We start from the raw sequence: 23151 nt of genomic DNA, 5'->3' as shown, positions 1-23151 counted from the left end.
TATATATATATATATATATATATATATATATATATATATATATATATATATATATATATATATATATATACATACCGTTGTGTGAAGAAGTTTTCAGAAAATCACCGAATTTTGACATGGTAAGATATTGTGGAGTATTTGAGATGTGTTTAGATTGCTTCACAATCCTAAAGTTTGGTGTGGTTGAAAATGGTAGTAAACTGAACCGCCTCTAAGTGAGCAATCTTAGGGCCTCATCTTTTCATTTATTCTTATGCTTATCAACCAAAATTTGATTTTTTTAACCTTAAATTTGAAACTGATTTTGAGGTTTGTTTTTATCGAAATTTATTTTCTAGCCTTTATTTTTAGATCACTAAGAACACGTATATAAAAGTTTTATTCGCAAATTACTTTTCGTTTGCAAATATGTCGTTTCGCTTATTCCGCGAATATGATGGCTCCCTCACTACTCACATAAATTCTGCTTGCAAAGCTTATTTCTAATATACATTTTAGAAGAAAAACAAAACAGAAGTGGGATAAAACGGCTTAAAAAAATTCCGCATGTCTGCAGAAGTCCAGAGAGAGCCAGAGACGAGAGGACGCCATCATGCATTCATGCTGATGCTAGAACAAATTCGAAAGTCGTATAAAAAAAGCACGTTTATTCGGAAGTCGAAGCTGCCTCAAACACTCGAGGACCCAGCTGCCAGCTGAGCCGGACGCAACCGATTCCCAACCAACCACGCGTCCGGTACCCGAGCCACTCCCCTTCTAGAAGATTCCCGTCACTCCGCGACGCGCTTGGAATTTTCAACGAAAGCGGCCTCGCACCTGCCTCCATCCGTCGCCACGTCACCCCCTATCCCCCGATCGGACGGCCACGAAAACCCGCACGCCTCCGTTTCCGTCTCCCTTCTCCCCACCCGGAGGAGCACACGGCTCCAGAAGCTTCCTCCATTAATTCTTTTTGATTACTCATATAATCACCTTGTTATTTCTTTATATTTCTCCCTCGTCTCGCCCGCCTCCGTTCCGCCTTTGGTCCAGATCCACGCGTGTTGCGGACTTGCGGTTGCTTTTGTTCGTCTTCTCCCGGAGATTCGGCGTGTTCGTGCTGCGAAATCCGAACTACTTCTGCTGCTAAGATTTCTGCCGCGTGCTAATGGCGGAGGTAAGGCTCGTCGGTCCCCTACCTGAACTCGTCCTCTTCATTGGCTGCTGCTCCTGTAACAATCGCTAATGGCGGAGAGGGATTTGGGTGTTGATGGTGTGGCAGGAAGGGTACAAGGTTGTTCTTAACGTGTACGACCTCAGCAACGGCCTCGCGCGGCAGCTCTCCACCTCCTTCCTCGGCAAGCCAATCGAGGCCATCTGGTGAGTGAATCAGATCTGGCGGCTTAATCTGGTGGATTTTTGGATTTGGGTTTGGGCTAAATTAAATCGGATTTGATTTGTTGGGTAGGCATACGGGCGTGGTGGTGTACGGGAACGAGTACTTCTTCGGCGGCGGGATCCAGTCGCTGGCGGCGGGGAGGACGCCGTACGGGCGGCCGGTGCGGGTGGTGGAGATGGGCGAGACGCACATCCCGCGGGAGGTGTTCGAGGACTACCTCCGCGACATCTCGCCGCGGTACACGGCGGAGACGTACCGGCTGCTCAGCCACAACTGCAACAACTTCAGCAACGAGGTGGCGCAATTCCTCGTCGGCGCCGGCATCCCCGACTACATCCTCAACCTCCCCGCCGAGGTCATGTCCAGCCCCATGGGCCCCCTCATCATGCCCATGATTCAGAACCTCGAGTCCACGCTCCGGACCAACGCCGCGCCGCAGGCCACGCAGTTCGTCCCCTCGTCCGTGCCGCCGCCGCCGCCGCCGCAGAACAAGCCCGGCGAGGGCTCGTCTTCCTCGAAGCAAGAAGACAAGGCGGCCAAAGCGAAGCAGGGCTCGGCGGCTGACCCGCTCGGCGGCGCGAGGGGGAAGGTGCAGGAGGAGGTGATGCGGGAGTTCGCGGCGATCATGGCGAGCGGGACGCTGCGGGCGAGCGAGGCGGCGGCGCTGGCGATGCGGCGGGTCATGGAGCGGCACGGCAACGCCACCATGCAGCAGAGCTAGACGAGAGAGACACACACACCACCATACATTCGACGCGATGATGCGTGTCGCAATCGCAATTACCGAGTTTTTACGGAGTAGTTAACTTCTTTATGAATGAGAAGGTGATTTCTGTAGCGTATTGATTGTTTGTTACTGTGTGTGAACCTGGACTGTTCTGCTTAAATTCGATAATCTTTCTCTTGTCTACTATCCGATGGATGGATAACGATAACCCATTCTCCATTATTGAATAGACAAAGCATGTTTGTGGTGTCTGGTGATCAGACTGTTAACTGTGATACTACTATTGTCGATTTCATTCATCGAGTCTTTTGTTTGTCGATGTTTAGGGCCTTGTAGCCAACATAATCAATTTTTGCGATGTCAAATTTTTGATAATCTGATAATATTGCTAAGTTTTGATATGATTTCTTATGTATTTATAGTGTGTTTGGGACCTTTTTTAGCATCGGCTGCGGCTGAAGCAGCTCAAAGTGGCTGCAATTTGCACAATTTGCAGCAATTTTGCTCATTTTGGTCACAATTTGCAGCAATTTTGCTCATTTTGGTCAGAAGTGTAAAAAGAAATCATATTCTTACGATCCATCATCCTACAATCCAAGAAAATAAGTGGTTAACACATACAACGAAGGACATAGCTATTTATTTGAATTATTTAAAAGGACGCGACTACACCGAGAGTGCTAGCTAGATAGTGCTAAAAAGAGACACCATTCTTTCCAAAAAAAAAAAGCTACTACACTCAATATCTATATATTTTTTCCTTCTTAGAGAAGTTTCTCTTAAATTACTTATCCGATTTATAATCCGATTACGCCGTTGTGTTCATTGCAATTAAATCTTTACAACAAGATCTCACATGATTATATTTTGATGAAAAATCACAAATTACTTTTATGATATATGTATAAATTACTTTTAGATTTCACTAAGTTACTTCTTAAACTATAAAAGTAAGTTCAGTAAGTCTAAAAGTAATTTATATATACTGTAGAAGTAACTTACAACAAAACGAAGGTAACTTTGGCATGTCATTTGAAGTAAATCCGTTGTAGAGATAAAAACATGACTCTATCTAGAAATTAAATTAATCAGCACAAATTATGGAATTAACTAAAAAGTCATATTTTTATCCCTACAACGAATTTACTTCTAATGTCGTGACAAAGTTACTTCCGTTTTGTTTTAAGTTACTTTTAAAATATATGTAAATTACTTTTGGACTTTTATTGAATTTACTTTTATATGTCTAAGAAGTAATTTAGTCAAATCTAAAAGTAACTTATGTATATAATAAAAGTAATTTACAAATATAAATATTTTTTCATCGTAACATAATCATGTAAGATCTTGTTGTGAAGATTTAATTGTAACGAACACAATGTTGTAATCGGATTATAGATCGAATAAGTAATTTGAGAGGAAACTTTATTTGAATAGGAAAAAGATACCCACGTGAACTTTATTTGAAAGGAAAAAGACACCTATGTGGATGGATATCATGACGACGTGCACAGTTAGATGGCTCTGAGATGCGTCGCGCTATAGAGCTAAACCGAGAGCGCTCTCGAAATAGATTTCGCGTATTTAAAAGCATGCATGCCATAATAACCTCATCACTCTCTGGTCATAATTTGAATTATTTTAAAGCATGCATGCCATAAGAACCTCATCACTCTCTGGTCATAAGGGAGGAACAACCAAAGATGATATATATGCATATAGTTAGCCTCATTGGTGGTTATATAACATGAGCTTCAGGGTAAGGAAATCATCTCAACTCCACACCAATTACGCTCAATAGAAACAGTGCTAATGCTAAGAGTAAGACCATTGCGGTGGCTCTGCTCCTCGCCACCCTTGTGGCGGTGGTTGCGGTTGAAGGAGCCACTGTAGGGGAGGATTTCTTTCGACCTTTTTGTGCAAAGGATTGTAAGAAGAAGGAACAAAAGGACCCCATTGACAACAAGCATTGTATAGACATCTGCATCATCTTAAACAAGCAACTTCTTGGGCCTCTGAGGGAGAAAAAAAATCCCACTATGGAAAAATTCAGCGTTGTGTGCAATGAAGGGCGTAGCAAAGAATTTAAGGAGGATCCTGCCACCAACAACAAGCATTGTGTAGACATTTGCATCATTTTAAACAAGCAACTTCTTGGGCCTCTGAGGGAGAAAAAAAATCCCACTATGGAAAAATTCAGCGTTGTGTGCAATGAAGGGCGTAGCAAAGAATTTAAGGAGGATCCTGCCACCAACAAGAAGTGTGTAGACAGCTGCATCGGCTAAGGAAATCAATGGATTCTTAGCGAAAGGTGACGCTTCCGGTGTTCCTGCGCGTGCATGATTTTGTAGAGTTGCACATCTGTTCCGTCATCCATGGTCGAGTGACAATCCCCATTAATGGTTCTCACCCATTGTCATGTTGTTCCTTTTGCGTCTTCAGTTGTTTCACTATTTGGTGTTTATAAATTCTATGTGATTGATCTGATATGTTGTTCTTCCCAATGTTACCGGATGCATTAGTTATCTTTAATTGATTAAATAAATCTAGTTGTTCTTTGGCTTTTAACACTCATTAATCTACGGTTTCATATTCCACATTGTGTACATGTAATGTTAATATATAGATATAGTAAGAACACAGAAAAGAGGGTGGCGATACGCAGAGAGTAGTTGTATTGATCGAGGGATAATTTATAATGATCCTAGGTGTACATATTTATATCCATTGGTAAATACTAGTCCCGATCGGACACGATATAAGTTTCGTAAAGATAACAAAAAAGATACAAGTCCTGATCGGACACTAAACACACTTTTCTAAAATCAAAAGGAAACTAACTAACTCTGTCTAGTTAATAGATAGATTGCCACGCCGCATCTTCTTCGAACTCGACATCTTTTGGATAAGCTTTCTTTAATTGATTATTTTTCTAACTGAATCCGTTGAGAATCCAGCTGTTGGCGACTAGTAATTCTCATCAGCCAATTTCAGGACTCTAAAACTGATACTGACTCTAGGCTGACGACGACTTCGAGGCTTATCAAATTTTAGCGTTAACAAATACCCCATCATATTTTAGGTTGGTTTATTTTAAGACGAATGAAGTATTTTGAAATTTGTATGCTAAATTATAGCTGTCTAAACTTTTAAATTTTATTTAGAATGAAAAAAAATAATTTATTCAAATATTATCAATGTAATGGCATAACTAAATTTATGGATTTGTAGAGATATGAATACCCAGCTAAAAAAAATCTTAAATCCAGAGTTGTGCCAAAAGAGGGATTTATTAGCAACAACCTGATAATCAAAATTTGAACTTTAGTTTCTTCGGTATTGACTTTTAAACTACTTTGCATTACATATATAAATTTTACCCATAAATTATTTATTATTTATATTTCTTTTCACTCGTCATCTCCACACGTTTGCATCAGTTCACACAGCCACACGTTGTGACGCAGCCAAGGCAACCTCAGAGGAACCCAAGTGTCAGAGACATCGTCACTGTGTAAAATCACCACCTCACCCTCTGACCTCTGTCTTTCACAAATCCCCTCACACACAGCAGCGGATCCGGGATGCAATGGCTTAGCGCCACGTCAGCGAGTCCCTATACCGGATTGGTCACTTCCCCTGTTTGGTGTTTGGCACGGGGTAGCGCAAGGACCATGGTAATCCGGACCTAATCAAGTGCTCCAATCCCCGCGCCTCCGACCCTACACCTCCGGCTCCGAACCTGATGGATGGATGTTAGAGAAAGTTTAATAGTACAGCCCACTACTAGCTTCAATTCATTTATAGCCAATCTAATAGCTAATTTATATAATAGTTGCTTACTATGGGCCTGTTCAGCTGCAATGTGCAGCAGCTGCAACACAGTGGTGCTGCTGCAGCTGCTTACACAAAGCACTGTTCCGGCCGACTGCACCACAGCCATATGAGTGCAGTCGAACATGCCCTATACTATTAATATATGGTCCCACCCGTTATACACACATTGCGTCTTGAAGTCCGTGCTGTAGCTGGCTACATGTCTGTAGCCCGCTGCTCTTCTCTCTCAACTTTTATCTCATTAAAATATGTTTACAGCTGGCTATAGACTGCCATTGCACCTGCTCTTATAGCAAGGCTAATAATATAGCCGACTTATTGGCTATAAGGTTTTTTTTAGTCTGCTCTTAGCCCACACATATAATAATTAGCTATTTACAATTAATATATGGTTGGTTTGGTTTGTGGCCTAAATAAGCCTTACCAAATTTTGTCAATGCCAAAATTTGGCAAATTTTGGCATGACTAATTTTGGTAAGGCAAAGTTGTATTTGGATTGAAGCCAAAACAGCCTAAGTTCACTATTGAAATGGCTTATTTTCTTAGACATGCCAAAATTTGGCTTCAAACCAAATAGACACTAAACACTATTGAAATTGCCAAATATTGGTAAGCCTAATTTAGGCCTCAAACTAAACCAGCCCATAGGGCCCACTTGTCTCTCTCACATAATTTCTTGGTTTTTGTGTCCAAACCGGCTGTAAGTTTACAGCCCACTTCTCCTCTCTCTCTCCTCTCTTCTCTCCTCCACCTCAGCATTTAGCTGACTTACAGCCTTCTATTATACTTGCTCTCAGAGCAGCTATAATAGCAAGCTATAAGCCAGCTATAAATACATTTCAAGAAGATAAAAAGGAGAGAGAATAGCAGCGGGCTACAGATCCGTAGCCAGCTATATACATCACGGGCTCTAAGATACATGTGTGTATGATAAGTGAGACCAAGTATTAACTGTGTACTATATGTTATAAGTATTTTCTCTGTCCCACAATACTTATCTTTCTAGGTTGTTTAACACAAATTAAGGTTTGAGAAGTAAAGACTATATTGCCCCTTATTTGAATAGAAGCACGAGAGTGGTGAGGATAGAATGGGTAAAAAATTGAATTGGAGGTGATTGATGTGACAAGTAATACTAACAAGTGACAAGTATTGTGGGACAAAATTTGAACTCCAAAGCGACAACTATTTTGAGGCGGATGGAGTAACTATTTTATAAATTGGCTATTAAATAGACTATTAAGTTAGTATATGAGTTTTTTTTAAAGAGATTTCTTATACAGCTCTTTTTGTATTTCCAAAAGCGATCAAACTTACAAATCAACTCATACACAAATGACGTACCAAAGTGCTGACAAAAATATATTCAATTTTTATAATAATAGAGATAGAGAAGAGATAGAGATAGAGATAGAGATACAGAAATCCATATTATAGTATGATATCACGAATTAGAGTGAAAGTCATGGATTGTTTGAATGCTAGTATTTGAGAGTAGTAGCCGATAGCACGGAGAATCCCACATTAGAATGATCTAGTATACGGCGATGCTTATTCTAGGTTATACTTATTGGTTATACCTTTTAAATTAGTTTTTAAACTTTGGTAGTCTATGAACATATGGTTTTTTAGTCACATATGTTAAAGGATAGAGTCATGCCTTTAAGATACAAACACTTCAAAAGTACCTTCGTCGCAAAAAAAGTTTTTTAATCTAGCTTTAGCTATTAGTTATTAGTGTTAGATTGGCTTTATGGCTTTAAAAGAACTATTTAAAACTAGGAAACTTTGAGTTTGTAGCTAATAAGGCTAAAATAAACTTCCATAAAGTGATAGATTGAATATGGCAATATTTATAGTAGCAAAAGAAAGGCGTGATCATATGTTTCATGGAAAGATATATAATGTTTTCCGGAACCTATAAATACTACTCCTGTATATTATGGACATTTTCCTTCTAATCTTAGCTGGTAACGGGGGTCTCATAGATGATTCGTAGGCAACATTTAACGAGAATAATTAAGGGTGTGAACCGCAGATAACCAAACTTGTTTCAATTAAAAAAAACAACTAAAAGTTGTTAAATACAACATCCATCCTAAAATATAGCAACATATATAGTTCATAGCTAAAAACTGCATATATTTTAAGGCAGAAAACGCAATACTATAATGTAAGCATAACTTTGGCCATATTAAGATATGACTAACATTGAAGTTCATTAATCCATTGTCGAGCCATTAAAGTCATAGTTCTCTCCGTCCAAAAATAATAAATGCATCCATGTAATTCAAATTTGAACTACACGTCTACTACAATTATTTTGGAATGGAGGAAGTACTCCCTCCATCTACTTTTGATAGTCATATTTCATCTTGGCACACAGATCAAGAATAAGTAATTCTACTTATCATCTATTTAAACATGCTACTAATATTTCCTCGTAGACAAGTGATTCATTAGTATTTACATTTCTCGATGCCCATACAGCCAATCTTGTGTGGAAGAATGGAGAGTCACACATTAAATTTGAGAAAGTCATTAAGATGATAGGTTGTTGGATTGAAATATGCCTATTAAAAATAAAATTTTCAGATTTAAAAATACGCCTATCAAAACTAGATGGAGGGAGTAGTATTTAGAAGTTGTTCGGATTGATACCATTTCGAACCATACCAGTAAAGTTGCCAAACATGTGTATCTATTTAGTTTTTTTACCAAACTCTAGTAAATACAAAAGAAATCCTGTCAAAACTTGGTAATATTGCTAAATTGCTAAAATTTTTGTAAGGTTTATTTTAGCTACAATCTAAACAGACCTTTAGATATAAACCAGTGCGAGATATAGGGGTTATTCATATTATAATGGTAAGTTGGCAATATTACCAAAAATTTGATATGATTTCTTATATATTTATCAAAGTTTAGAAAAAAACTAAATGCATATATATTTTTGACAACTTTATAAAAAAATAATATGATTTAAAATGATATCAATCTGAACACCCATGTAAACGGGTGCGAATGATAATTGGCACATTATTGTCCATGAACCATTGCGCAAAAATGCGTGCGGCCGTCTGCCATCCGAACCTTCCCGAACCGGGTTCACCACTGTAAGAACCAAGCCGCACTCAAAACCCACGTACACCCCATGCCTTGCCTCATCTGGCTCCCTCTCTTCCTCTCCCTCCCTCCCTCCCTTCGCTCGCTTTCTCTCTCCTCCCCTTCCCTTTCCTCCCCTTCCATCTCTCTCTCTCTTTCTCTCATCTCCTCCTCGCTTCTTCTCAAGCAAAGCTAGCGGCGAGCTCGGAGTAGCGGCGCGCTCTCTCGTACGCCAACCGCCCGGCTCCTCCTCCTCCTCCCCTTCGGGACCCCGTGCCCGAGCTCGCCGCCGCCGATCGGGCATTGGATCCTTCCACCACCGGTGTTCGTTCGTAGCGGATTTTATTTTTGCGGGGTTTCTCGGCATCCCCTGAGTCGCGGGATCGCGCCCAATCGGTAATGTGGGCTCTGATCCCTTCGTTTCACGCGAATTTGGGGCTCGATTCGTTGCTGATTTCTGCCGCGTTTGGTTCTGGTCGGTTTAATCTGTTTTTGCTTGCAGATGGCGCAGAGCAACTGGGAAGCAGATAAGATGTAAGCTACTACTTGGATGCGTTTTTTGGGTGACTGTTTTTGTTGTTTGGGGTTAATTCCTTCCTTCCCGTGCTGGTTGTGCAGGCTTGATGTGTATATCTATGACTATCTGCTGAAGAGGAACTTGCAGTCGACGGCCAAGGCTTTCATGGCGGAGGGAAAGGTCGCCGCTGATCCAGTCGGTAATCATCTCATATCCGCTGCTTCTCTAGTTGCTGCCCCTTTTGTTTTTTTGCCGGGTTTTTCTCTCGTTTCAATCTCCAAAGTAAGTTTGTGGTTACGGTGATTTGAGGTTTTATGTGGAGTGTCAGAGTTTTGAGATTAACCAGGGCGAATTCTGGGTTTCGAACTGGAAGGGGAGGGCCTTCTAGTGCTAAAATGATGAAGGAAATTTGAATTTTATTTTATTCAGGGAGTAATTTTCAGCCAAATTAGAACAGAGAACTCGGAAAATTGGAAGAGGTTTGCAGATTTTGGGGCAAAATTTAGGTATGGAAGCTGAGGATAGGCAGAGATTCAAGCTAAAATAGGAGGATATTTTGAAATTTGTTGATAGTAACTTGGAGAGGCTCGTTTATTTATTTATTTATTTATCCTGAGATGGCAGACTTGAGGCTACTTGTGTACATGGTATAATTTCCACTGTATGTATTCTGCTAGCTATGTAAATCGACCTATTGTTATCAAGTGGATGAGAGGATGGCGTGATTGTGTTGATCGCTTTTTTCATGCTCTCAAGCATGCTGGGTTTTGAGGAAGGTGGCAATTATTTGTTTTTGCCGTGCATTGTGTAACTATTTCTATTTTTGCAGTGATTTCATTTGTTGAGATTATTTAGTTGAATTGAAGCATAATCAATTCGATATCCTGAATGCAATGTTACATTGACTGATAATGGTAGCATTTGTAGTGGATAAGTACATGGGTGCTATATATGGATTTGCAGTACATGCAAAGGAGAAGGCGGGAAGCTACATTGCTTATTTGGTTGCGGTTGTGTTCATATATCTAGCACAATGTATCTTGACATTTATAGCCACTAATGAACCATTAATGTGGAATTGAACTAAACTTAGTATATTCAGTGCAAAACCGTGCTGTTGCAATTTGTGTGTTGTGGGGCCTGTCTAGATTCGTAGTACTAAGATATGTCTAATCCGGCTTTAGGTTGCTATATTTTGGGACGAAGGGAGTTCCTTTATAGTTCTGCGTATCGCAGTAGGTACTATTAGTGATACCAGCAAACTGGACTGGAACACATTGTCAAACACAGGAATTGAACTAAACTTGGTAAATGGAATGCAAAACTGTGGCATTGCCCTTTTTAACTTTGAAATGAATTTCTTCCTTGCTAAAACCTGTCATATGAGAAACGGCTAATTGGTAACCTTCTGTCTTTGTGGGCATTATCCGAGTGATAACGTGTCATGTCTCATCCTTCCATAATGTTTGACTCTAATTGGTTTTCCCGTCCTAAATGGTTCTTCAGCTCTTCTATGTGGATGACATATTGCGACCGCTAAGATCCCTAACACTTTGAGAAATGATACCATCACTTTTAAGTCCCAAATCAACTTCTTGATTACTGAAACCTGGCAAGTTAGAAAGGGGTAGGTCGACGGTGTATAAGCGAGGCAGCCCTGTGGGCGGAAATTCTAAACGCTGAAGATAGAACTGTAGTTTCCTTGTGGAAAGGAATTTTCTCTTCCCCTCTACGAATTCTAAATCTTATGTAATTCTCTGTGTAAACCTTCTAAATGTTTGCAATGACAAAATTCAGGTGGGGAAGCTCTCCCCCTGGTGATTTAGTCAAAAAAAAGAAAGAAAGGGGTAGGTGAGTTTTTTTGCCTTGCTGGGCAGAGTATATCTCCAAAGATTCCAAATACCCTTCCTTACAGAAGATCTTTAACGTTAATGCAAAAATAACTAGACGTATATCCACTCCAAGAAGTTCTGCATGTGGTTTCCTGGTAGAGACCCTTCCTTTTACCTGTTCAAGAATCATGATTGTAAATTCTTCTCATGCAGCAATTGATGCTCCTGGAGGGTTTCTCTTTGAGTGGTGGTCTGTTTTTTGGGATATATTTATTGCAAGAACAAATGAGAAGCATTCTGAGGTTGCAGCGGCATACCTAGAGGTATCCTGGGAATTTTTTAAGTCGCCATGCATCTATTACTCTTGATCTGATCCACGTGTATTTCTGTCGGAAACATAGGCACAGCAAATCAAAGCGAGAGAGCACCAACAGCAGATGCAGATGCAGCAGTTGCAACTAATACAACACAGACATGCTCAACTGCAGCGAACTAATGCAAGTCATCCTTCACTTAATGGTCCAATAAACACCCTAAATTCTGATGGCATTCTGGGGCATTCAACAGCTAGTGTTTTGGCTGCCAAGATGTATGAAGAGCGCTTGAAGCACCCTCAATCCTTGGACTCTGAGGGATCACAGCTTCTTGATGCTAGTAGGATGGCTCTTCTCAAGTCAGCTGCAACAAATCATGCAGGGTGATTCTCTTTTAGTTTTTGATAAGCTTTTATATAAGAGAGAGATGGGAGAAATTGAATTTTGATATGTTACTGGCATGATCACTAATCATATATCTTAATCTCATAGGCAATTAGTTCCCGGAACTCCCGGAAATGTGTCTACAACGCTGCAACAAATCCAGTCTAGGAATCAACAAACTATGGTGAGTTGTTGCTTCTTGTGCTCATCTTGTGTCATTTTGTTTGCTCCATTAAAATGTAAAAGTAAAAAGATAGATGTTCTTTCCAACAGGATATAAAAAGTGAAGGTAATATGGGTGTTGCCCAAAGATCTTTGCCCATGGACCCATCATCCTTATATGGACAGGGTATTATTCAGCCAAAACCTGGATTGGGCGGTGCAGGTTAGTCCTTTCCTATGTATATTGTGAGGTCACTTTTGTTGCTAAAGTGAAACTGCAATAATGTGGAGTTACTTGCCTTCTCTAACAACAATCGATTTACTAGTCTGTCATTCTTGTAATAACAGTAACATCTAAGGTTGCGAATAGTAAATATAAATTGCCAAAACAAATGGATATTAAACAAGTACTGAATTAATTATTATGCTGTTTCTGGTTGGCTTTTGTGGTGAATATTGCATGGATATATTTCTAGTCTAAAAAGCAAATGTTGTTGTTCTCAATGTAGAAAACCATCCTGTTCTCGTTTTGTTTGTTCTGATTTTTTGGATGTCCTTTTTGTTTGTCAATTGTTGAAATTTCTTCTTCTGCTGTTAACAGGACTAAACCAAGGAGTAAGCGGTCTACCATTGAAAGGGTGGCCATTAACTGTAAGTTCATTTATCTATTGTCCCCTTTCTTCATGTTTTTATTACTATCTAATCACCAATTAATGCCAGTGCTGCCATCCTACAGGGAATTGACCAATTGCGACCAAATTTAGGTGCTCAAATGCAGAAGCCATTTCTTTCAACACAGTCACAGTTTCAACTTATGTCACCACAGCAGCAGCAACAATTCTTAGCACAGGCCCAAGCACAAGGCAATCTTAGCAACTCAAGTAACTATGGGGATTTGGATCCCCGGAGATATACAGCACTAACCAGGGGTGGCTTGAATGGTAAGGATGGACAGCCTGCTGGAACTGATGGGTGTATTAGTTCCCCAATGCAATCCAGTTCACCCAAAGTTAGGTCAGACCAAGAGTATCTCATAAAGGTTGGTTTATTTTTGGAAGCGCACTTCTGTTTGTGTTTTCATTGTCTCTAGTGTTCAACCATCTGACTGTACCTGCAAGTTATTCAGGTACAACAGACATCTTCCCAGCAACCGCAGGAACAGCAGCAGCAGCAGAGCCAGCAACAACAGCAGCAGCAAAGCCAGCAACAGCAAATGCAACAGGTACTGACAATTCGCCCAGGCTTAACCTCTGGATTTGTTTTCTTTTCTTGAAAGTTAGCAGATGTGTGCATATATTGCTGCAAACTTCAAACTTTAAATCTGCTCAACAAAACATCACTTTGTGCCTCTACAATTGCACTTTTGCAAGCAAATTAAGCATAGTAGTTTATTATGAGTGAGTTAGATGTACTGATTGTTCATAGCTGAATAAAAAAAATGATGTTTGAGGCTCCGTTGGGCACTGCATTGGCTTTTCTCAATTGGATCGAAGGAGTTAGTTAGAGGTGTTTAAATTAGAGACGTGAAAGAAAATGTTACTGGGATCAGCAAAGATTCTCCTAACCGACTAGATCCCTAAGCACAGGAATAGCAACCACAAACTAACTATAAAGCCCAAAGACTATTTTCTGTTGGCGATGTCCTGCAGCTTTCTGATTCTTTTCTATAGATCTTGTGAATTATAGTTTAGTTAGATGTATTGTGTGTAATAGGAATCATATTGTTAATCTTGGGGTGATAAGACTAGATTTTGTGTTGATCATTCGCTGCAGCCTTTGTATTGTTTTCTATGATTTTTTTGGTCAATGGGTTTCTTTAAAAACAATTCCAAGGGTAAGATCGCGTAAAGGCAATATTGAGGACAGCAGAATGACTGGGATATAAAATTGGTATGCCAGATTATTGTAGTTACACACATCCAATATTAATTACAGTTTCATGGCTTTTTTTTTTTGTGAACATGCAATAGCTTTGCATGTCAATATATTAGACGAAGATTAATACAACTGTGGTGCGCCTCAATGGCTACTGGGGTGGCAGGGAGAGGAGCTAGGGAAATACACTAACAACAAAGGAGAACTAAACTAAGAGCTGAACTCCAAAGCAGAAGGTAGGCAAGGAAAACAAAACGGGCTAAGCTATGTGCTGAACAAAGCTCCCACAGGGTTAGCGGTCGCTGCCACCCACTGTCATCCTATTTGCTATGGATGACGTCTTTTTTTTTTCTTTTTACCTGTCTACTAAAAGTCGACAGATTTTGCTCCTGTTTTCTCTTTGGCATATACAAGAGACCAATTTGTCATACAACCTACATATCTATTTATCTACTATATTATTAAAACAACCTTGAAATAAGGCACCAAGTCCGTTGTAGGGGCTAGAAATTCCCACATTAATCGGAGAAAAAGAAAAGAAGAGTCCAAATAGAAATACAATTTAAAAATAGCTGAAATTCGGAATTAAAAATAAGTAATATTGAAAGAAGAATCCATATAATAACCCAATAAGAGATTAATCAAAATTCGGAATAAAAATAAAATAAAATGCGAAATTAGAAAAGAAAGAAGAGTCCAAGTAGGAATACAATTTAAAAATAACAGAAATTCGGAATTAAAAATAAGGAATATTGAAAGAAGAGTCCATATAAGAACCCAATACGAGATTAATTAAAATTCTGAATAAAAATAAAATTAATCCTAAATTAGAAAAAAAAAAGAAGAGTTCATGTAGGGATACAATTTGAAAATAACTAAAATTCGAAATTAAAAATAAACAATATTGAAATAAGAGTCCATATAAGAAACCAATACTATATTAATTAAAATTGAAAATAAAAAATCAAATAAAATCCAAAATTGGAAAAAAAAAGAGAGTTCAAGTAGGAATACAATTTTGAAACAATTGAATTTGGAAATAAAAAAATAATAAATATTAAAAGAATAGTCTATATAGAACACAATACGAGATTAATTAAAATTCGAAATAAAAAATAAAATAAATTCAGAAAATAGAAATAGAAAAATAATAGCTCAACTAGAATACAATTTATAAATAATTAAAATTTGTAATAAAAAAATAAAGACTATTGAAATAAGAGATAATCTAGAACACATGACGAGATTAATTAAAGTTTGGAATAACAAATAATTTATGAATAAGATAAATTCAGAAAATAGAAATAGAAAAATAATAGCTCAACTAGAATACAATTTATAAATAATTATAAGAGTTCAAGTAGGAATATAATTTATGAATAAAAATTATCGGTTGATGGGATATCTAAAAACTATAAACAAAACCCCAAATAGAATCCCAATGACGTTTAAGAGGAGCGACGATGGGCATGCCGTTAAGTAGCGTGGTCACGACAGTTGGCGGGACTTATGGAGAGTAAAAATAAACCCAAAGGATAATCATGTTCGATTTTTAAAATCTCAATGACAATAAGGAGGGGAGGCAGCGGGCAGGCTGTAGTCTGTAGAGGTGTATAGGGGCGAAGCCACTAACGATCTGGCGAGACTTATAGAAAGTAAGAAAGAACATAAACAATAATTATGTTCGACTTTTAAAATCCCAATGATAATAAAGAGAGGTGGCAGCGGACGGGCCATAGAGTAGTAAATTGGCGATGTTTGACAATACTTCTAAAAATTATGAAAACGAGACCTAACAAGACAATGAACTCTAAAAACTATAAGGCCTAAATTTTAAAGTTCTAAAGATGATGAATAGAAGTAGTGGTAGATCGAGTAAGCAAATAAAAAGGTGTCAAAGGAGTAAGAGGTAGCGACTGATGTGACTTTTAAGAACTATGAAATTATTAGAATCACGGGAATGATAGTTTTAAATAAAATCATGTGTAAAAATAGATTATTTTAAATTGATGCTAGTTGCGCAATTGCGCGGGTTGCCCAACTAGTTTTTTGAAAGTAGAACACCATCACATAAATTTGGATGCTTTAATACACGTTTCTATATTTTTAGGAGCTACATGTGAATTTTTCAGGGGATACATATGAAACGGTCACAGGGAAAACTAATTTAAGTTTTGAACCATGGCTAACTGGCTGCGTGTATGTTTTCCAAATTTTCATTTTGCTTATTTTCACATACTTATCCCTTACCATATATCCATTTTTTTGTTCTACAATTATTATTATTTATCTCCAGAGCAATAGAAAAAGAAAGCAACCTACATCTTCAGGAGCAGCAAATAGTACTGGAACAGGGAATACAGTTGGCCCTTCAACCAATTCTCCACCATCTACTCCATCCACGCATACCCCAGGAGATGGACTTGGGATGCCTGGCAATATGCGCCACGTCCCGAAAAATTTAGTGATGTATGGTGCTGACGGAACAGGACTAGCATCCTCTTCAAACCAAATGGTTACAGGCTTACAACTTTTCTCATTTCATTCAAGATGTTTAGTTGGATGTATGTAACGATTATTTGTGTCAGATGATAAGCATCGTATTTTCTGTACTTAACAGGATGATCTCGAGCCATTTGGTGATGTTGGCTCTTTGGAAGATAATGTTGAATCATTCTTAGCCAATGATGATGGAGATGCAAGGGATATTTTTGCTGCACTTAAAAGAAGTCCTGCAGAGCCTAACCCAGCGGCTTCAAAAGGTAATACCCTGATGTTTTCCGTATTCTGTAAACATGAAATAACACACCTTTTGGTTTTTAGGTTTTACCTTCAATGAGGTTAATTGTTTGCGCACGAACAATAGCAAAGTTGTCTGTTGCCATTTTTCTTCAGATGGCAAGATATTGGCTAGCGCTGGACATGAAAAGAAGGTATCAGTAAATGGACTTCATTTTACACTGCTGGTTTTTGTGGGTTTAGTATGGTAACTTGTTTGTTGTCTCTTAGGCTGTACTTTGGAACATGGACACCTTCCAGAGCCAGTATACATCAGAAGAACACAGCCTCATAATTACTGATGTCCGTTTCCGGCCTAATTCTTCCCAGCTGGCAACATCATCCTTTGATAGAACTATTAAGCTGTGGAATGCTGCAGATGTAAGTTATGTTTTTGTATATGTATATGAAAGTGGCATAGGAGATTATTCTTCCTGGAGCAATGGTACCCACAATTAGTGACATGCACTTTCTTTTAATGCACTGGTCATTGCAATAAAATTTTCACAAATATACCATATCACTAATATCTGACAGCACAAAGTATATATTTGTGGTCACGATTATTAGTTGGCATTGAGAGTTGAGTATGTCCAACCTATTAATCTGAAGTTCCGTATATGTACTTGCATTTAATTTTATTATGAAAATTGTTGTTTTGCAGCCTGGATTCTGTTTGCATACGTTTGTTGGGCATAATGTCCAAGTCACATCTTTAGATTTTCATCCAAAGAAGACGGACCTTTTGTGCTCTTGTGATGGCAATGGTGAAATCCGGTACTGGAATCTGACCCAGCTTAGCTGCATGCGTGCCATGAAGGTTTGCCATCTTCTTTTTGTTTGCTTAAGACGTTTTCGGCACCTTTTGTCTTATGAAGAATTCATGGTTTGTATGGTCTAGGTTCATCCATCTGATTCTGTTTTTGTTGGACAGGGAGGTACTGCCCAAGTTCGATTCCAACCTAACACTGGACAGTTTCTCGCAGCTGCTGCGGAGACTATGGTTGCCATTTTTGATGTTGAAACGCACAGCAAAAAATACACACTACAGGTTCTGTTCTTGAAAATCAATAACACATCTATGATTCAGCACTGTTTGTTGTGTAACCCGCAGTGGATGTTTTCAGTTATTTTTGTCTTTTCCTGTAGCTGAACTAGCTTTTTCTTAATGGAAAGGGGAGGAGCTATTGCTCTTCTGTTTTTTTTTTAAAAAAATAAAAAATCTATGATTCAAAACATGCACATCTTTATTTCCATGTTTTGTAGTATACCTCTTGTTTCAGAAGGGGTGGGAACCTGTTGTTTATCCTTTTTTGCCTGTGATCTTGTATCTGAAGTCTTTATTATCACAGGGCCATAACACAGATGTGCAATCAGTGTGTTGGGACAGCAGTGGGGAGTACCTTGCCTCTGTCAGTCAGGACTTGGTTAAGGTCTGGTCAATATCATCAGGAGAGTGCATTCATGAGGTTAGCTCCAATGGAAACAAGTTCCACTCTTGTGTGTTCCACCCAAGCTATGCCAATCTCCTTGTTATTGGAGGCTACCAGGTAACTACTGATTTTCTTTCAGTTTAGCCATATGTATGTAAAATTTACCCTTTTTTTCCCTGAAAGATAGGGAGAGACATGTTTCTAACAATCAATTTTAGACATGATTCCTTTTTTTTTTCATCTTGCAACATCCCATGGTCATTTTTAACAACGCTGCTGGTTTACCAACGCCACAAAAAACTATCCTAGTGCCAGACCTGCCAGTGACGCAATTTCTTGCCATATCCCACGTTATGCAGTGGCATTTCATTTTTTGGCATTGAGTTCTCCGCCACAAGAACTGTGGCATGGCTCTCATCAGAATGCTGTAATATCCAAGCCAAGGCATAGTCTGATATTTGGTTTGGAATCTGAGAATCGTTACTTCTGATGAACACTCTGTACCTTGTTTGCTGTAAATTTCTCATGGACACTGTAACAATGCAGTCCCTGGAGCTATGGAACATGGTAAAGAACCAGAGCATGACGATACAAGCCCATGAAGGTCTAATTGCGGCCTTGGCGCAATCGCCAGTGAACGGGACGGTGGCTTCTGCGAGCCACGACAACTCTGTCAAGTTGTGGAAGTAACAACAATAACGTACCTAGAGATAAGAATAGCTGTTCCAGGTAATTGATACTGGATTTCTTCAGCCTAGGCTAGTCATAGAATGGAGGTGAGTTTGATGTACTGGTTGAGTTGTGTTACTATCTCAGAGGCAAATAAGGAAGAGTAGGAGCCGGGCGATTGTCGCGGTTGAGCTGTTCAGTGCGTATTGCAGTGAGTTTGTGGGAGGGGCTGTTTCTTTTTTTTTTTTTTTTTTTACCTTGATGATAGATGTTGATGTAGCACAAAAGGAAGATAAGGAACGAAGGCCTAAAGTTGGCTCTCTGTTTCATGTTGTTAATGTTCTAGTATGAGATGTAAAATGTAACAATATTCGGTGTTTTAATGGGAACTCGCTGCAATTTGTCCGGCGGTTGATAGATGATATATAAGCCCCCGAGTCTTGAGATTATGTTGTACAGTGATGTTAACAACAAGGGACTATCGCAGGCAGTTGTAAGTTTCTGCAGGCAGCTATGTACGCTGATGTTTAACAGTCTGTACGTTTGTTCTGTAAAGTCCAGCAGATAGTGTGACGGATGATCGTTATCAGAACGCTTCCATGTGCATTCAATCCGACTCTATTTTTAGCAGACGTGTGAAAGACAGCCTGTGTGATGGACAGCAAGGGAAACAATTGAAGAAGCAAATCTTGGCATTTAAGCAGATGTCAGGAGCGTTGATGCCGCTAGCATGCGGCTAAATATAATATCAGTATGTATACAAGGCAGACTAAGAAGGCAGGAGCAAGTGAAAAATCAAGAGCATCAAAGAGAGCAAGAGGATCAGGTTCAGGAGCAATGGCCATGTCGAGAGCGCCGTTTGGCCTGGCTCTTGTTGCTGTACCGGCTGCTCTTCTTCTTCTTGTTGTTTCCTCCTGCCATGCATCCAGAGAACACCCAGGTAATCGCTTAATTTGTGTCTGATTAACCAACCGTGGGTGCAGTTAACAAGTAAAATTAATCAATGGGCAGATATACGTAATACTATGGCAGTGGGGAGCAGCAAGACGGTGGTGATATTGGATGATCCAAAGTGCGAGGTGATGGAGAAGTGCGACCCCAAGGGCTGTACGGATTACTGCATCGGCATTGGCCTGGGACAAAATAATGGCTTCTGCACCTTCCATGATCTTCAGTTCTACTGCTGCTGCCCCATCGACTAAATTATTTTTTCTAATTGTTTTCTTCATTCCAGGAGAAATATAGATATACGTACACATGCATCATCGTGTACTGTACTAAATTCACAATACACAAGGAATAAGTAGGCAATCTAATACTCTCTCTGTTTCAAAATGTTTGACACCATTGACTTTTTAAGTACGTGTTTGACCATTCGTCTTATTCAAAAAATTTAAGTAATTATTTATTCTTTTCATATCATTTGATTCATTGTTAAATATACTTTCATATACACATATAGTTTTACATATTTTATAAATTTTTTTAATAAGACGAACGGTTAAACACGTGCTGAAAAGTCAACGGTGTCAAACATTTTGAAACGGAGGGAGTATATACTATCTCTGTCACACCAACCGTATAAGGCATAACAAGACTTGACATGATATCCAAACTAATCTTTAAATTTTAATTTCTTCGTATACGACAATATACGAAATCATAACAATAAGAAAGTATATTCAAATGCTAAAAAATACTCCCTCTGTTTCACAATATAAGTCATTCTAGCATTTCTCACATTCATATTGATGTTAATGAATCTAGACATATATATCTATCTAGATTCATTAATATCAATATGAATATGGAAAATACTAAAATGACTTACATTGTGAAACGGAGGAAGTAATATTTTTGTCAAATAAAATTTAATTTATATTAGATTAGTGGTCAGCTAAATATTTTAAGAACCGAATCTTAAAATATGTACATATCTCTGCTTAAAAAAATATGTACATATCGTGCATTATGGGGCGGAGAGGGTACCGCTCATTTTAATTTTTTTTTCTCGTGGCATAGCCTGTGCCGGCGTCACGATCATGGCCAGGCCAGCCAGTAGTTTGATTTTAACCGAATAATGTCGAGGACAACCCGTGCGATTCAATTCAACCATAATTATCGCGCTTGCATTTGCATTGGCAGAGATTTGGCTGATTTTATTATTGCCGCATGTATCGTGAAAACGGTCGGAATCGGTAGCATTCCTTCGAAAACGATGCTCGATCGACCGGTAATTAACCATATTTATCATTTAAACTATTCAATATCAACATTAATATGGTACAGAAAGAAATTAGAAAAAATAAAATTTAAAAAATAGTCAAAAAAACGTTATGATCGGAACTCGGAAACGATACTCCTTGAAGGAAACGGCGCCCGGTCGATCGGAATCTCCCTGACCGTTTTCACCCCCCACCCCCCCTCCCCCCAAATCGATCTGCTACTGAATGTACGTGTACGCCGAAATTTCCATTCCTTTTTTGCCTTTTTATTAGCTAGCTGTCCACGTTCATGTGTCCCTCCGCCATGGCACAGATCCAACAACTACGCGTACCACTGTACTATACCACTACGCACAAGCCACACTTTTCCTCTACTTCAATTTCGCTACGTACGTACGCACGCTAGCTTTGCATCCATCTACATGTAGCCGGGGGATCCCAACAGCTACAGATCATATTTTAGATGATACGTATGATCTGTTGCATGCATATGCGTATATATATGTACCACACAGTTCAGTTATTGACTATCGACAAGCACAACGTACATCGATATCACCGACGCTGGAATATCATTTCATCCATCATCACCAGTAGATTTGTTCGTTAGATGAGTTTGAAGGATTTTCTTTGCACACGAAACAACAATAAACTCATTAACACATAATTAATTAAATATTAACTATTACAAATTTAAAAAAAATTATTAAACAACTTTTATGTAGAATATTTTTGTTAAAAAATATATCATTTAACCGTTTGAAAAACGTGTTAACAGAAAACTTGAAGTTTGGAATAGATGAAAAAAATTAGGCCTAGTTGATGAAAAAAAAAGGTAATAGCTTTCTTCACCATATGTCTCTTTTTCGTTAGGATTTTTGTGTGTCAGGACAAAAACTGGAAGACCAATCCTTCAGTTATCTCGTGATCATATAGAGATCCGATTGCCATGCCGTCATGCACACGGCCATATATATGACGTACGTAGTACCCAGATGATTTTGATTGATGATGAGAGGACGAACCAGTCCATCGTACTACCTCCGTTTTTTAAATAGATAACGTCGTTGACTTTTTCTCATAACAAAATAAATTATAATTACGTAAATTTTTTGAATTAAACGAATGATCAAACATATAAGAAAAAATCAACAGCGTCATCTATTAAAAAATAGAGGGAGTACATCAGTATTTGCATGCCCTTGATGACAATCGGATGGTCCAGTTAAGTTCATCACCAGCATCGATCTATTGTTCATCCTCCGTCGTACTATTATTTAGTTTCTTCTAGATCGATGTCGTCCTCTGCTGCCTCTTAACCACTCGGTTTCATCAATAGGTTCCCACTAATTCGGAAACTGTCTCCTAATAGAATACACAGCCCAGTGTCCTCATCTCATCTCATCTCATCCCCTATATATATATCCATGAATCGACACCATAGTGCCCGGGCATATGGTATCAAATATATATATATATATATATATATATATATATATATATATATATATATATATATATATATATATATATATATATATATATATATATATATATATATATATATATATATATATATACACACTAGAAAAAATACCCGTGCGTTGCAACGGGTAAAATTATTTTTGGATCGCTGTACATTTTTCTTTGGTTTTGGACAAATACTCATTCCTTATTTCCTTTATAGTCCTAGCCCAGTCTGCTACCTCCCTCTGCTGGGCCTACCTCTCTTGCCTCTCTAAGACCTAACCCACAAGTGTAGCTGCAATTCCAGCTCACATAGTCAACTGCCGTCTTCAACCTCTAGAAGACAGTCTCATGTCCATACGATGCCAAAACCGATCATCCCCATCAAATTCGGTCGAATCTGTCTCGATCTTCTAAAATTGGTTGAGGACTTTTGATACACTCGATC

At 38.7% G+C, this 23151-nt stretch overlaps 2 protein-coding genes and 1 non-coding gene across 3 annotated transcripts; all 3 read left to right on the top strand.

Moving 5' to 3' along the window:
• The first annotated feature begins 1014 nt into the window (after window positions 1-1014).
• On the top strand, window positions 1015-2356 carry LOC4331115 (uncharacterized). Its single transcript, XM_015767413.3, has 3 exons — window positions 1015-1156; window positions 1262-1359; window positions 1448-2356. Exons 1-3 carry the CDS (start codon window positions 1148-1150, stop codon window positions 2097-2099), a joined length of 759 nt encoding a protein of 252 aa, XP_015622899.1. The 5' UTR covers window positions 1015-1147; the 3' UTR covers window positions 2100-2356.
• Window positions 2357-9189: 6833 nt separating this feature from the next.
• Window positions 9190-19440, top strand: LOC4331114 (transcriptional corepressor LEUNIG_HOMOLOG). The gene is made up of 18 exons (XM_015767388.2): window positions 9190-9443; window positions 9550-9581; window positions 9666-9763; window positions 11610-11719; window positions 11798-12093; window positions 12203-12278; window positions 12368-12479; window positions 12858-12907; window positions 12993-13295; window positions 13383-13478; window positions 16428-16646; window positions 16752-16893; window positions 16955-17064; window positions 17141-17290; window positions 17574-17729; window positions 17844-17960; window positions 18262-18459; window positions 18889-19440. The coding sequence occupies exons 2-18, from the start codon at window positions 9550-9552 to the stop codon at window positions 19030-19032; spliced, it is 2409 nt and encodes an 802-aa protein (XP_015622874.1). The 5' UTR covers window positions 9190-9443; the 3' UTR covers window positions 19033-19440.
• Window positions 19441-19677: 237 nt separating this feature from the next.
• Window positions 19678-20327, top strand: LOC112937871 (uncharacterized). The gene is made up of 2 exons (XR_010739695.1): window positions 19678-19951; window positions 20023-20327. It is a non-coding gene; the product is annotated as an uncharacterized protein (transcript).
• Window positions 20328-23151: the final 2824 nt, after the last annotated feature.

The sequence above is a fragment of the Oryza sativa genome, chromosome 2 (assembly GCF_034140825.1).
Source record: "Oryza sativa Japonica Group chromosome 2, ASM3414082v1".
In the NCBI taxonomy this organism is placed as follows: domain Eukaryota; kingdom Viridiplantae; phylum Streptophyta; class Magnoliopsida; order Poales; family Poaceae; genus Oryza; species Oryza sativa.
Note: the sequence above shows the minus strand (reverse complement) of the source record. Positions and strands in the feature narration are given on the sequence as shown.